Source organism: Vulpes vulpes, chromosome 1 (assembly GCF_048418805.1).
Source record: "Vulpes vulpes isolate BD-2025 chromosome 1, VulVul3, whole genome shotgun sequence".
NCBI classification, from domain to species: domain Eukaryota; kingdom Metazoa; phylum Chordata; class Mammalia; order Carnivora; family Canidae; genus Vulpes; species Vulpes vulpes.
The window spans coordinates 123,062,286-123,077,608 of record NC_132780.1 but is presented as its reverse complement, the minus strand read 5'-3'; the positions used below and the strand labels follow the sequence as shown (position 1 = coordinate 123,077,608).

The following is a 15,323-nucleotide window of genomic DNA, read 5'->3' as shown; positions in this document are numbered from 1 at the left end:
TGCTTGAGAAACCCAGGAGACATTTTATCACCACTGAAATTGTTTTGCAACTCTTCTTTTTTCACCCAGTTTTCATTTGGAGTACAAAGGCTCTTGGCCTTTTTTCTTTTTTCTTTTTTTGCAGGGGGTTCCCTGCAAGGTTCCGAATTATGGGACTCTTGGTCAATTTAGATGGCCAAATATAGGCAAAGGGGGCTTCTATTAACAAATCTTTATATATATGTTTTTCTATCTTGGCTTGCATTCCAGCCAGTTCTGATTTCATCTCTTGCTTGTAGGGCTAGGCTGAATGTAGCAAGAAGGAGCCTCCATGCTTGCAGGTATTTTTTTATTGGAATCATTCATTCATTCCACAATGAGCACATTCTATAAGTCAGGCCCTGTGCTAGGTGGGAGGAATACAACAGTAAACAAAACACACAGAGTTCCTGCCCTTATCCTTTATAATCTGTGAGTCCATCTGTTGGGTATTTTCTGAAGTTCTAAAGGAAGCCTTGTTTTTTTTTTTTTTTGTTTGTTTTTAAGATTTATTCATTTATTCATGAGAGACACAGACTGAGAGAGAGAGAGAGGCAGAGACACAGGCAGAGGGAGAAGCAGGCCCCCCACAGGGAGCCCAATGTGGGACTTGATCCTGGATCCTGGGATCACACCCTGTGGTGAAGGCAGACACTCAACTGCTGAGCCACCCAGGTACCCCACCCCCTGTTTTTTTTTTTTTTAAACTCTTCAATGTCCCCCTGGGTGATTGATTGCACCTATACCTATAGCCTCAACTCCTACCTCTAGGATGACTTACAAATTTGTATCTCTAACCTTCTTCTCTCCTGACCTGTAGGTCCATATTTCCCATTGTCTTTGGAGTATTTCTGCCTGGAAGTTCTATAGCCACCTCAGACTGAACTCTTACCTTGGCCATGCTTTTCCCTAAGAAATATGCACTTTTATTTCCCCCACCCACCCACCCAACCGATACTCCCTAACCTGGCTAATACCATCACTATCTATCTCCCGGGTCTCCTAGCTGGAAACTTTACCATCCTCTGTTCCTTCCTTCCTCTCAGGTCCAGGCAGTCACACAGTCCTTTTAGGTTCCCTCTCAGTGTCATTCTCAGCCCAGCCTCACCTCTCTGTTCCTCTGCCTTTGCTGTTCTTCCCCTGGGCCTAGACGATGACCAGGTCCTTTCCTTGCCTCACAGCCCTATCCTTTAGTTGACCTATCCTTTACTCTGCTACCAGAATTATCATGCTAAAAACACATGTGCCTGTTTACTATCTGCCTTCCTAGTTGCTTACAGGGTTGAACTCCAGCCTGGTTGGCCCAGCATGTAAGGCCCTAGCCCCCCCCCCCACCCCCTATTATCTCCCCAGCGTCATCACTCACTGTGCTCTTCCACACTTCAGCCAGGAGCTTCTTAGGGTTTCCTAATGTGCGGGATATTTCATGCCTCTATGCCTTTGCCTGTGGAATACCTTCCTCCTTACCCGTTTTATCCCTGCAAAGTCCTATTCCTTCTTCCAGACTTTGCTCAGATGGCATTTCCTGGCTGACACCCTCCCTCACTCGTGCAGGCCCAGGGGGGTGCTTCCTACATTCCTTTGTTACTGTATCTGTAAGTCCAAGTACAAACTCTACAGGTCCCCAGAACTCCAGTATGGGGCTTGTCTTCTTCACAGCTCTAAAATGGAACTTCACCTGCCTTTCAGGCTCCCGGGTCTACAAACATGGAAGACTCCCATCTTGATGGTTCAAGAGGAACTCAGTCATTTTCAGAGTTGTCTCAGCCCCTTTGGGGTTAAAATTCAGTTCCTGCAAGGTTTTTCTCCTCCTTCTCTTCTGAGAGTGCTGTAGATGATGTGACAGGCATTGTGGGGAGGGAGGTCTCGTGCTGCAGCTGTCTTTTCTCTGGCTTCCAATGTCCTCTGCTAGATAAACCACCCTGGGCTTGGTCATTGGCACCCTCCCATGCTTAAATTTATGGTGCCCCTTGCTCTCAGGGTCTACACAGGGCACTGTTTTTCATGCCGAGGTTCTTCCTCTCTTGACCATGGTTGGTGCTCCTCCTTCAGCACAGGAAATTTTTGAGTGTGCCCATCCTTCATCCTTGTGTGGCAGTCCTCACCTGTTCCGGACGTCATCCCCAGGCACTGCTGTTTTCCACTTAGCTGCCAGCTGGATGAGCTGCACCCACTAGAGTCGGGCAATGAATGGCCCTTTCTACTCTGGAAGTCTCTCCCTCCCCATTTTTCTGAGATTCTTGTTCTGCACCATCTTAACTCCCAGGGCTCTCTTGAGGGAGTGGGGCGGCAAAGTGAGTCCCTTCTCAGAATCCCCAAGAGTTCTAGTCATGTCCTCTCTGATTCTTCTCTTCCCACCAGGCAGAAGAACTTTTATTTAATTGGAAGTGTGAAAACTGTTCTAAGAATATTTTATCCTTCTCTCTTCTGTTACATATGGCATGAACTCCATGCTCTGAAACCTTCCTTTAGGCTTTTGAACTTAGGGTTCAAAAACCCCTTTTCCTCTCCCAGAAAACCTTTCAAGACCATAATCTATGCTTTGATTAAAAATAATTATATATGCTATATTGGGTGCCTGGGTGGCTCAGTTGGTTCAGCCTCTGACTCTTGGTTTTGGCTCAGGTCGTGATCTCAGGATCCTGGGATCCAGCCAGGAGTCATGTGCTACACTCAGCAGGGACTCTCCTATGCCTCTCTCCCCCCTTCCTTCTGCCCCTCCCCCTGCTCGCACTGTCTCTCTAAAATAAATCTTTTTTATTTAAAAGATTTTATTTATTTATTGATGAGAGATACAGAGAAAGAGGCAGAGACATAGGCAGAGGGAGAAGCAGGCTCCAGGCAGGAAGCCCAATGCGGGACTTGATCCCGGGACTCAGATCACATCCTGAGCCAAAGGCAGACGCCCAACCACTGAGCCACCCAGGCATCCCTCTAAAATAAATCTTAAAAAAATTATATATGAGATATATAGAGATAAATAAGTAGCAAGAACTCGGTGGAGGAACCAAGATCAAGAAGAGTGTTCTAGGAAAAAAATCTTTGATTTTTATCTCAAGATACTTTTCTCTCCGCATAAAATTGTGCTGTGCTTTAACCGTTTACATGTGGGAAGCTCCCTTTGTGAATTTTTGAGAATAGGGATCATGTCCTAGTCATTCTTTGAAGCCCTAGAGCTGTATTGTCCAGTTGGTAGCCACCAGCCACAGACCTGGCTATTGAACACTTAAAATGTGGTTCGCCTGAATCGAGATGTGCTGTAAATGTTAAATATACACTGATTTTAAAGATCACTACCTGAAGGAAAGAATGTAAAATATCTCCTTAATAATTTTTCATATTGACTATATGTTGAAATGATAACATATTGGATATAATAAGTTAAATAAAAATTATTAAATTAATTTTACCTGATTCTTTTTACCTTTTTATGTGGCTACTAGAAAATTTTAAGTTGCAGATATGGCTTATTTCTGTGGTTCAGTGCTGCTCTTGAGCCTACAACAATATTCAATTAAATCTGTAGTAAATGTAAATATTAAATCTGTAGTAAATGTAAAGTAAATGTAGTAAATGTAAACAGATTCGATTAAATCTGTAGTAAATGTAAAAAATAGGGAGGGAAGAAGGAGAGTAAAAAGGAAGGTGGGTATATTTAAATATAAGCTATTATTATGCTGATCATCATCAGTGATGATTTGTCTGAAGAGATTGACTTTAGGTGTTTTTGCAATAGACAGGGACTTGAGACCAGGAGGTGGTGATTATTTGGAGGACTAGAGAGAGAATATGTATTAATACCCACAAAGGCATATTATGGTTCATAATAATCATAATAATCTTTTAACTTGTTTTCTTTTATCAGACCTAAAATATGGAATTGGTATATACTTCACCAAGAACCTGAAAAACCTAGCAGACCAGGTCAAGAAAACATCTGCTACAACTGAACTGATATATGTGTTTGAAGCTGAAGTACTCACAGGCTCCTTCTGTCAGGGTCATCAGTTAAATATTCTTCCCTCACCGTTGAGTCCTGGAGACATAGATATCCATGACAGTGTGGTTGATGATGTCTCCAGCCCTGAAACCTTTGTTATTTTTAGTGATACTCAGGCTATGCCGCAGTATTTGTGGACTTGCACCCAGGATCATGTACGGCCACAGGATCACTCATCAGGACCAAGGATGCTGTCTTCACAGCAGTCTGGAGCAAGATTCTCAAGGGGTAGCTCTGTCAATTAGGCTCCACATCATTTTAACAACTGACATTTGCTTGCTTTGGAGGAACTATCCAAAAAATGATCATCAGTGAGTCAAAGTCTGGTTTGAAAATGTCATATGGGTTGTCCATATGGACCTATCAGGTTATTGAAGGAACCCAATACAAACTAGCATCTTAATCCTTTCATCTTTGTCTTCATCTTTGTCTTCATCTCTATTGGGATGGGTAGATCCCAATCCAAACACTCTCAGAACCACTCCCTCTCCTTCAGGATGCTCTTTCATCTCTTTTACTATAGATAACAGCAAAAATGTTTTACATATAATGAAGAAGTTTTTCTATTATATAATCCAAACCTTTTTATTTTCTAAAATAATAGAGTAGCAGCCTGATGATTTTTGATTTTCCAGAGAATCTTTTTTTTTATTTTTATTTTTTTTCCCAGAGAATCTTATATGTTGTTGGAGATATCAAAATAAAGCACCTTTGTATGAGTAACTGGCTTTGAAAAGTTATATGTAAAATGACATTATTCAAAGTGGAAGGACATCAAAAGGCTGATATTCTACTGATATCCTGTTTGGAATCAGCCATATCAAGCAATGCCACTCAAGCATCATGAGGCCAAATGACTTATTTTTTTAAGATTTATTTATTTTAGAGAAAGAGAGAGCACACATGAGGGAGGGCAGAAGGAAAAAATCTCAAGCAGACTCCCCACTGAGTGCAGAGCCTGATGTGGGGCTCAGTCCCAGGACCACGAGATCAAGACCTGAGCCGAAATCAAGGTGGACACTCAACTGACTGAACCACCCAGGTGCCTCAAGGCCAAATTATTAATTTGCCAAATATTTCTTGATTCCCGGTTGTGTTTCAGTCATTTTCTGGGTGCTGGAGATACGATGCAGAACAAGACAAATGTCTTCAGAAAGCTTTCAGCCTGAATAATCAGAAAGGCAGCTATGTGATTGAGTATAACAAAAGAGGAATTACAGATTCTTTGGAAAAATCTAAGAAGGAGAGGGATAAGTTAATCAGAGGTTGGGAGGAAGGCGTTCTAGAGAAAGTGAAACTCAAGCTGAGGTGTAGAGTATTCATAAGAGTTAGGTGAATGACGGATGCAGCAAATCAGGAATAGAGTTGGAAGAGTATTTTATGCACAGAGAATAGTTCTTATAAAGGCTGAATCCACTGTGACTTCACCCAAATTTTACTTCAGAGTTCTGCAATGTAGAGGCCAGCTAATCTTACCATGTATCTCTTGCCTATTCTGAAATCCATATTTCTCTATACTCCCCCAATTTCCTGGTCCTCATATCCTTGCACAGAACATTTCTTCCACCTCATCTCACTGTAAGCAGCATTCTTTTTTAAAAAATTCCCTTCACCTATTTTACCACCCCCACCACCTCCCCTCTGATAACCATGTTTATTCTCTACAGTTAAGAGTCTGTTTCTTCGTTTCTCTCTTTCTTTTTTTGGGTTTTGTTTCTTAAATTCTACATATGAGTAAACTCATGGTTTTGTCTTTCTCTGACTCCTTTTGCTTAGCATTATACTCTTTAGCTCCATTTACGTTGTTGCAAATGGCAAGATTTCATTATTTTGGGGGGCTGAATAATATTCCACAATATATATACATATATATATATAGCACATCTTCTTTATCCATTCATCTATCAGTGGACAATTGGGCCACTTCTAAAATTTGGTTAATTTAAATAATGCTGCAAAGAACACAGCGGTGCATATATCTTTTTGGATTAGTTTTTGTGTTCTTTGGCAATAGCAGAATTACCGGATCTTTTCGTTATTTTTAATTTTTTGAGGAACCTACATACTATTTTTTTTGTCTCCATACTGTTTTCCACAGTGGCTGTATTTATTTGCAATGGAGGGTACCTTTTCCCCACATCCTTGCCAACACTTGTTGTTTTAGGTGTTTAAAAAATTTTGTTTAAGTTTTTATTTAAATTCCAGTTAGTTAACATACAGTATAGTATAATATTATTTTCAGGCGTATAATTCTTTCTTGTGTTTTTGATTTTAGCTACTCTGACAGGTGTGATCTCATTGTGGTTTTGATTTGCATTTCCCTGATTAGTGATGTTGAGCATCCTTTTTATGTGTCTGTCGGTCATTTGTATGTCTTCTTTAAAGAAATGTCTGTTCATGACTTCTACTCATGTTAAAATTGAATTATTTGGGTGTTGAGTTATATATATGCTGGCTAGTTGTGTGTGTGTGTATATATATATATATATACACACACACACACACACACACACACACATACATACAACTTTATGTATTTTGGATACTGAGTCTTTATCGGATATGTCATTTGCAAATATCTTCTCCCATTCTTAGATTGCCCTTTAGTTGTCAATTGTTACCTTTGCTGTGCAGAAGCTTTTTATTTTGTTTCTCTCCCAAACCATGTCTCTGCACTTCCTTCCTTGATGTAGCCTCTTCTCTCCCTCTAGTTGTGCAGTTTGTTCCATCAGTACTCAGGTTGATCAGAATGATTTAATCGTTATCTGGTTGTGCTCTAGGAACAAGAGGAGTATAGGGTCCTTCTCCTATGCCACCATCTTAGCTCCTCAGAAGCTTCTTATTCTGATGTAGCCCCAATACATTATTTTTGCCTTTGTTTCCCTTACCTGAGGGAAGATGTCTAGAAAAATGTTGCTATGGCTAGTGTCAGAGAAATTACTGCCTGTGTTCTCTTCTAGATTTTTATGGTTTTGGGTCTCACATTTAATCCATTTTGAGCTTATTTTTGTGGTCTAGTTTTATTCTTTTGCACGTTGATGTCCAGTATTTCCACTACCATTTCTTGAAGAGACTTTTCCCCTTTGTATATTCTTGCCTACTTTGTTGAAGATTGACCATATAATTGTGGGTTTATTTCTGGGCTCTCTATTCTGTTCCATTGATCTATGTGTCTGTTCTCATACCAGTAGCATATTGTTTTGATTACTACAGCTTTGTAGTGTATCTTGAAATCTGGGATTGTGATACCTCCAGTTTTGTTCTTTTCTTTCAAGATTGCTTTCGGTATTCAGGTCTTGTGTTGTTCCATACAAATTTTAGGATTAAGTGTTCAAGTTCTATGCAAAATACTATTGGTAATTTGATAGGAATTGCATTAAATGTGTAGGTTGATTTGGATAGTATGGACATTTTAACAATATTTGTTCTTTCAGTCCATGAGCATGGAATATCTTTTCATTTGTTTGTGTTGTCCTCAATTTCTTTCATCAGTGTTTTATAGTTTTCAGAGTACAAATCTTTCACATCCTAGGTTAAGTTTATTCCTAAGTATTTTACTCTTTTTGATGCAAGTATAAATGGGATTATTTTCTTGATTTCTCTTTCTGCTACTTCATTATTATTGTCTAGAATATATACAGTGAATTTCTGTATATTGAGTTTATATCCTGTAACCTTATTGAATTCATTTAGCAGTTCTAATAGTTTTTTTAGTGGAGTCTTTAGGGTTTTCTAGATATAATATCCTGTCATTCTGTGAATAGTGAGTTTTACCTCTTCCTTACCAATTTGGATGCCTTTTATTTCTTTTTCTTGCCTGATTGCTGTGGCAGCATTCTTCCTCTTGAAAGAAGCATGCTTCCTGTCTCATATGGTACTGTCTTTGGATATGGGCAGGAGATACCCTGATCTGGCCCTCTAGTTTCAGAAGGCCCCACACTGGCCTTCCTCTAGGTTTTCTCATCTTTACAAAAGTGAGTAGTCTATAGGGTCAAGACAATGTATCCATTTGAAGCCTGCATACTTCACTTCTAAACACCTAGTCAGTACCTGGAATCCCCCAATTTTCTTGCCTAAACAGCTCCATGTCTATTTCCAGGACTCAAATTGAACCTCTTTCTTGGGTCTGTCCTCCTGAGGGTGGACTATGCCACAGTCTGCATCAAGAATGGCTAAAGGGTGACTATTTGCTGGAATGGGGCCTGGATGTGAGGGCTGAGATGGTCACACACCTGTGAGCTTGTGACATAAAGCTAAAATAGTGCTTTTATAAACTAATAAAATTAAACCTTAAATCTTATATTAAGAAAAAAAAAGGGCAAAAATTATCAGCTAAGCATCCAACCAAAGGTAAGAAAAGAAAAACATAGTAAACTTGAAAGGATAAAAACAGAAAATAATGAAATAGACACAAAAACATACAACAGAGGGATCCCTGGGTGGCGCAGCGGTTTGGTGCCTGCCTTTGGCCCGGGGCGCGATCCTGGAGACGCGGGATCGAGTCCCACGTTGGGCTCCTGGTGCATGGAGCCTGCTTCTCCCTCTACCTGTGTCTCTGCCTCTCTCTCTCTCTCTCTCCCCATGTGTGACTATCATAAAAAAAAAAAAAACATACAACAGAGAGAAATAATAAAGTCAATAGCTGTTTCTTTGTAAAGATTTAAAAAATAGACAAATACTTGGTAAGGCTGATAAAAGAAAAGACAAAAGGTACAAATAAAGAATTTGGGGAATAAAAGAGGATGTGACTAAAATACATTAAAGATCTAAAAGTAACAAGGTAATCTGAGAAACAATTTTGTGCTAATAAGTTGAATATTTATATAAAATACAGATTTTGTTATAAAAATATAATCTACCATAATTGAAGAACTGAGAATCCTGAATTTTCTAATATTTATTAAATAAGTTGAATCAGCAGCTAAAGTTTTAACTACCAAGTAAACAAATACAACAGGCTAAGATGATTTTATTAGTGAGTTCTAAATCTTCAAAGAACAGATAATTCCAATTTTATTAAAATCTTCTGGAGAACTTCTTAAATAAGAGGGAATATTACCCAACAAAGTTTTCAAGGCTAGTTTAATTTTGATACCAAAAATAGACAAGTTTAGATAGGAAAAATGCAGATTGAATTTATATAAATAGATGCACAAACCTTAATCAAACTACTAATAAGTATAATCAGCTCTGTATAAATAAATAAATCATGGTCAAGTTGGGTTGATTTCAGAATGCTAGGATAATTTAAGAAAATCTATTAGTGTAACTCACCATATAAATATATTAAAATGTTCATTTCCCAAAAAAAGAGAAAAGTTACTTAATAAGCAATTCATAAAAGGATTTCAAAAACCTAGAGCAAACATCATATTTCATGTTAAAACATTAGAATGATTCCCCTACAAAATCAAGAATGAGACAATGGATGCTTTCTATCACCACGTACCTTCTGCAGTGAGTTAGAATGCCTGTCCAACACAGTAAAGAAGAAAAAATGAAAAACATGACTAATGGTGGTGAAATAAAAATGTTGTTAATCACAGGAAGTATGATTATCTATAGAAAGTCCAAGGAAATCTGGACACAAATAATGAGAATGAGTAAAAGCATTCTGCAAAGTTCCCAACAGAAGTTATACATAAGTCAATTTCCTTCTTATGCATGAGAATAAATATAATGAAGGTTTTTTTTACCATTGCAATAGCAACACCAGAAAAATAATTAGTAAATAGTTACTAAAGTAAATAAGCTTAACAAAAGATGTATAAAAACTTCATGAAAAAAACCACAAAATGTTATTCAAAGGCATTAGGGAAGACCTACATAAATGGAGAGATACACTATATCGTCATCAAAAAGAAGGCTCAATATAGTAAAGATCTCTATTCTCCAAAAACAAATCTTATCAATACAATGTCAATCAAAATCATAACAGATTTTCTTCACAGGAATTGATGGAGTAATTATCAAATTCATATTAAATAAAAAGGCCCAAGTAAAGCCAAGGTAATTTTATTTTATTTTATTTTTAAAAATTTTTTTATTTATTTGTTCATGAGAGACACAGAGAGAGAGGCAGAGACACAGGCAGAGGGAAGAGCAGGCTCCTTGTAGGGAGCCCGATGCAGGACCCGATCTTGGGTCTCCAGGACTACGCCGTGGGCTGAAGGCAGACGCTCAACCGCTGAGCCACCCAGGGATCCCTAGCCAAGGTAATTTTAAAGAAGGAAAACAAAGTAACAGTGACTTGGCTATAACATATGACTTACTATATAACTATAGTAATTATAGTGTGTTATTGGTTTAGGAATAGGCAAACAAACCGACTGAATAGAATACAAAGCTCCAAAACAGACCTATACCAATGTAGAAACTTGATAATGTATGTATCTTGAGTATATACATACTCACACATGTATCTTGAATATATACATACACATATATATATCTCAAATATATATGCATCTCTACATGAATCTAATACATATAAAAATACATATAAATTTATAAACATGTGTATTTGAAAAATATATCCCTCAAGTTTTTATAAAGATTATATACTATAAATATATACTATTATATACTATAAAAATTATATATTCTGTAATATTTATGACATACCTTTTCACATTGCAGATTATATGGTGTCAATATTTTTTGGTACATTCGTAAAATTTTCCAGCAGATATTTGCAATTAGAAGCTAAGTACCATTTAAAAGCCAGAATTCACGTGATAAAGAATATAGTTGATTTGTATTCAAATTTCCATGTCAAGTCAAAACTGGCTATTTGATGCTTGCATTTTTGCTCACTAGTTCTTATTCACTGAGTATCATGTGACTATATACATACTATTCTCTGTATACAGCACTAAGTGTGTGTGTGTGTGTGTGTGTGTGTGTGTGTGTGTATGAATGACAGAGGTGAAACTGGATCACTGGGAAAACAATGGACCAATCTCAATAAATGGTCTTAAGCAACTGGCTAAGGAAATGGAAAATAATCAATTTGGATCTTGTTCTAGGTCTAGACAGGGCCTAAGATGGGGATTCTTGTTCAACTGACTTATTGGGTGAGTCCTTTTAGGAATATGGAAATAAAGACAGCATAGGGCAGGGGGAAAGCTAGCAGGAGTATGGTCTCAGCTGAAGACTAGTTTCAGTATAATTCCAAAGGAAAGCTTTGGGGGCACAAACTATACCATTAGAATAAGTTGAATGTTGTAACAACAGTTGGCCTTTTGAGGAGATGTCAGTTTTTCACCGTCTAGCAAGCTGGCTCCTGTTAGGCCTGTACTTCTTCAGAGAAGGGGGCAGTTGAAAGTTATCTGCCAGCACTCACATCGGGTTGGGGAATTGGTATACTGGCTAGATGAAGTAGATTCATTTCATTTCCCCGCCAGTACAGGTGGGGAAGACTGACAATTGTCCTGATTTGCCTGACCTTCCAGGTTTTGGTGCCAAAATTCCCACATCCTGGGAAACCCTTCTAGGACACACAAAAAAAATCCTGGTCTACAATGGGTATGGAAGATTGGGGGGAAAAGACAAAACCCATCCATATGACAGCCCCCAAAATAGGGGATGAAAGCAACCATGCTGCTTTTAGTGTCAAAGAGATATAGCATAGATTTTTTTGACGTCTGTAGTTACTATCTGTGTTTCTCCCCTCTGGCCATTGATATTGGTAACCATGATTTGCAGTTCACAATAATCATCATCCACTGTCGCATCATTCTAAGGGATATGACTTAAGTGTGCAGGTTAAGTGCATTGTAATCAGAAGCATTAGCAGTCCATCTTTGCCTTTGCCTGTGGGTTAACTGCTGTGCCTCATACAAGTTGAATTTTTTTTTTAACATTGTGAATATGGTGGCCAAATTTTATAAGAGTGGAGATAATGAAGATGAGAATGGTTATAACACTACCTACAGCATGACCCAGACATCACTGCAAAAGAAAGCTAAATGACTATGTAATGTTGATGACCAATGGAAGATAATATAACTGGATTAGGAAGGCAAATAACAAAAACAGAGCATACTGCATAATATGCAGAAAAGAATTTGGGATGGAGAAGAGTATATCTCCAGCACATATGGAGACTGAATCTTAACAAGTCTGGGATAAGGGAGACAAGTACTTCAGAATCTATCAAAAGTTTTTTAGTTTCTCAAAGACACCAATGCTCAACCCAAAATAGCAGCTGCTGAATTAGCTTTAGCTTGGGCTATCACGTGAAACAGTGCTCATTACTGTATGGTACCTTTGCTCCATGGAACTGAATGATGTTACATTTCTTGATTAAAAAAAAAAAAAAAAAACACCCAAAAAACAAAAAACCTCCCCTTTAGCTCCTAAGGCAATTTGACCTGAAAAATGGGAGTTTCAAATTGGCTTCTTAATATTTATTAAGATTTTAAATGAAACCATAAACACACAAAACAAAGGGTTTTCTATCTTGTCCAAACATTGTTTTTAAAATAAACAAATCTTAAAAAAAGGCAACCAAATTAAGCAGAACTTTTTGAATTTCTTTACTAAAACTGTAAACTTACTTGGAAGCTAACTCCAATTTCACAGGTTTAAATTACTTTTGTGTTTTAAAACCATTTTTAAAGGGGAAGAGAGGTTTAACTTAGGATGACATACAATGTGCTTCAGAGCGTTTTTTAAATGATGAGCAGTTTAGATAGGAAGAGTTTACATGGTTAATTTATAGATGCAAAGAGCTTAATCGACAAATATCTGGCTTACCAAAGCAAGTCTGTAGATACAAAGTAGATAGACACTTTGGAGAGCTGGAAATGAATCCCTACAAATTCAGAAATGTGCTGTGGTAGTAAATAAAATTCTAAATATTCTGTGCTCAAACACTTTTGTTGAGAGAATACATATTCACTTTAATCATTATGTAAAAAAAAGAAAGATGTCCTAAAGGCTCCAGGTAGTTCAGAGAAGTAGTAATGGAAAAGGAAATAAAGAATAAAAAATTCCTACTGTATCATAGAACATAAACATATCAGTGTTATTTTCTATTTAATATAGATAACATGTTTAATTAGTTCTACTGTATTTACATTCTCCTTTAAAAAATTCTTACATTTATGTATCTTAAGAATATAGAGTAATATAGCCCACAAAATTTAAATATGCAAAAAAAAGAGTTAAAATAGTTTTAAAAAATTGATGTACCAAAGGACAGAATAAAAATACTGGGGCGCCTGGGTGGCTCAGTTGGTTTAGTATCTGCCTTTGGCTCAGCTCATGATCTCAGGGTCCTGGGATGGAGCCCTGCATCTGGCTCCTTGCTCAGCAGGGAATCTGCTTCTCCCTTTCCCTCTACCACTCACCACAACTCGTGTTTGTGTATGCTCTCTCTCTCTCAAGTAAATAAATAAAATCTTTTTAAAAAAATGAAAAAAATTAAATGCCCAACTCTTAATTTCAGCTCAGGTCATGATCTCAGTGTGTAAGATCAAGTCCCATGTCAGGGTCTGCACTGGGTGTGGAGCCTGCTTAAGATTCTCTCTCTCTCTCTCTCCCTCTGCCCCTCCCTCCTTTAAAAAAATGTTATATTTTTCTCACATATATTATTTGCTTAATTATAATTAGTCTACGTATTATTACTAGTTGCCATTTTCAGCTAGTCCTATTGCTATTTTAAGTAATAGCATTAATGCAACAGAAAAGAATATAACAGAATATGTAATTTCCAGTAAATACATGTTTTTATATTAAAGTAATAACATATGTGTATAATTATTATTTATTTTCACAACTATCAGATTGGCAGTTTTTTTTTTTAAAGTCAGACATTCCCAAATGTTAGCAAGGATGTTTACGAAAAAGAGTCTTATATATTGCATGTGGAGTATAAATTGGTACAACCAATTTGTGAAATCATTTAGCAATATCTAGTTCACTAATGTTGTGTAACAAATTACTAGAAACCTAGGAGCTTAAAACATATTATCTCATGGTTTCTGTAGTCCAGGAGTCTAGGCACAGCTTGACTGGTTCATTGGCTCAGGGTCTCACAGAGCTGCAATCAAGGTATAAGTCAGCCTCTCTTCTCATCTGGTGGCTTGACTGGGGAAGAGTCACCTCCCAAGCTGTCCCTGGTTGTTGGCAGAATTTATTTTCTCATGGTTGTAGGACCGAGGGCCCTGGTTTCTTACTGGCTGTCAGCTGGAGGCATTCAGGTTCTAGAAGCCATCAGTGGTTCCCTGCCAGGTGCCCCTCTCCTTAGGCAGTTCACTGTATGACGGCTCACTTCTTCAAGCCCAGCAGGAGCATGCCTAGCTCCAGTTGACTAAGACAAATATAATCATGGGACTGACATCCCATTACCTTTGCCACAGTTTATTGGCTAGAATTAAGTCAAAGGTCCCACTCACATTTGAGGTGTAGGGATCAATATGGCAATTCCAGGGGGCAAAGATCATGGGGACCATCTTAAAATTCTGCATACCACAGCTAGTGAAATTAAAGATGCAATATCTAGCAGTTTCCCTGTATACATGAGAACGTGTGCAAAAAAGTTCATAGCAGCATTCTTTGTAACAGCAAAACTATTGTACAATTTTAAAATTTCTCAAACTACAGAAAGACAAGGTCAGAGAGATATTCACTAATAAAACACATTGTGTTGTATGATAACATTTTTGTAAAAATAACACATATATAAGGATTATGCTTCAGCAATGGCCTACTGTTGTCGAACAAATCCTCCCACCACTGAGAATAACTAGACAAAATATAAAAACATGAAGGCATGGAGGAGCCACCAAGGCAGTGAGAATTTGTGGGTCTAAGATCTGGAAGAAAAGAAAGCCATAAGAGGTGAGACTGACATTTGCCATCACTTTTCCACCCGAGGCGATGGCTAATTCTGAAAGCAGTGGCCGAAAAACTGAGTAGAGCTTTTAGCTGTCTCATGGGGCTGAGGAAGCTGGGCCCAGGGAGAGAGGCTGGGCTAAGGAAGAAAGGCCCTAGCTAGGAGTAAGTGACCTGCAAAGAAAGTAGTTTTCACAAAGACTAAAGTCCAGCTCTGAACAATCTTAGCTCCTGATTGGAATAAAGTGATCTCTTCTCAGTTTAGCCGTGGTCAGGTATACTTGCCTAGTATACTGAGGTATACTCCTTCTCAGGTATACTTGCCTAGTTAGAACACCTTCCTTCTCCCCATTCCCCTTGCTCAAACCCAACTCGCCCTAAAAAAAAAAAATGGAGCAATGGAGAGTACTGATGCTGTAGGAAGAGATCCAGGACAAATGAACATTGCATAGTCTACGATTCA

The 15,323-nt window shown here is 38.0% G+C and overlaps 1 protein-coding gene across 4 annotated transcripts in view; it reads left to right on the top strand.

Annotated features, from left to right (window-relative positions):
* PARP9 (poly(ADP-ribose) polymerase family member 9) overlaps positions 1-4,741 on the top strand; it is a 33,775-nt gene extending 29,034 nt beyond the window's left edge. For all 4 annotated transcript variants that reach the window (XM_025990173.2, XM_072724899.1, XM_025990172.2 and 1 more), the window contains exon 11: positions 3,884-4,741. In XM_025990173.2, the coding sequence (XP_025845958.2) occupies positions 3,884-4,263 (380 nt within the window). In that variant the 3' untranslated portion in view covers positions 4,264-4,741. The remainder of the gene's footprint in view (positions 1-3,883) is intronic.
* The last annotated feature ends 10,582 nt before the right edge of the window (positions 4,742-15,323 follow it).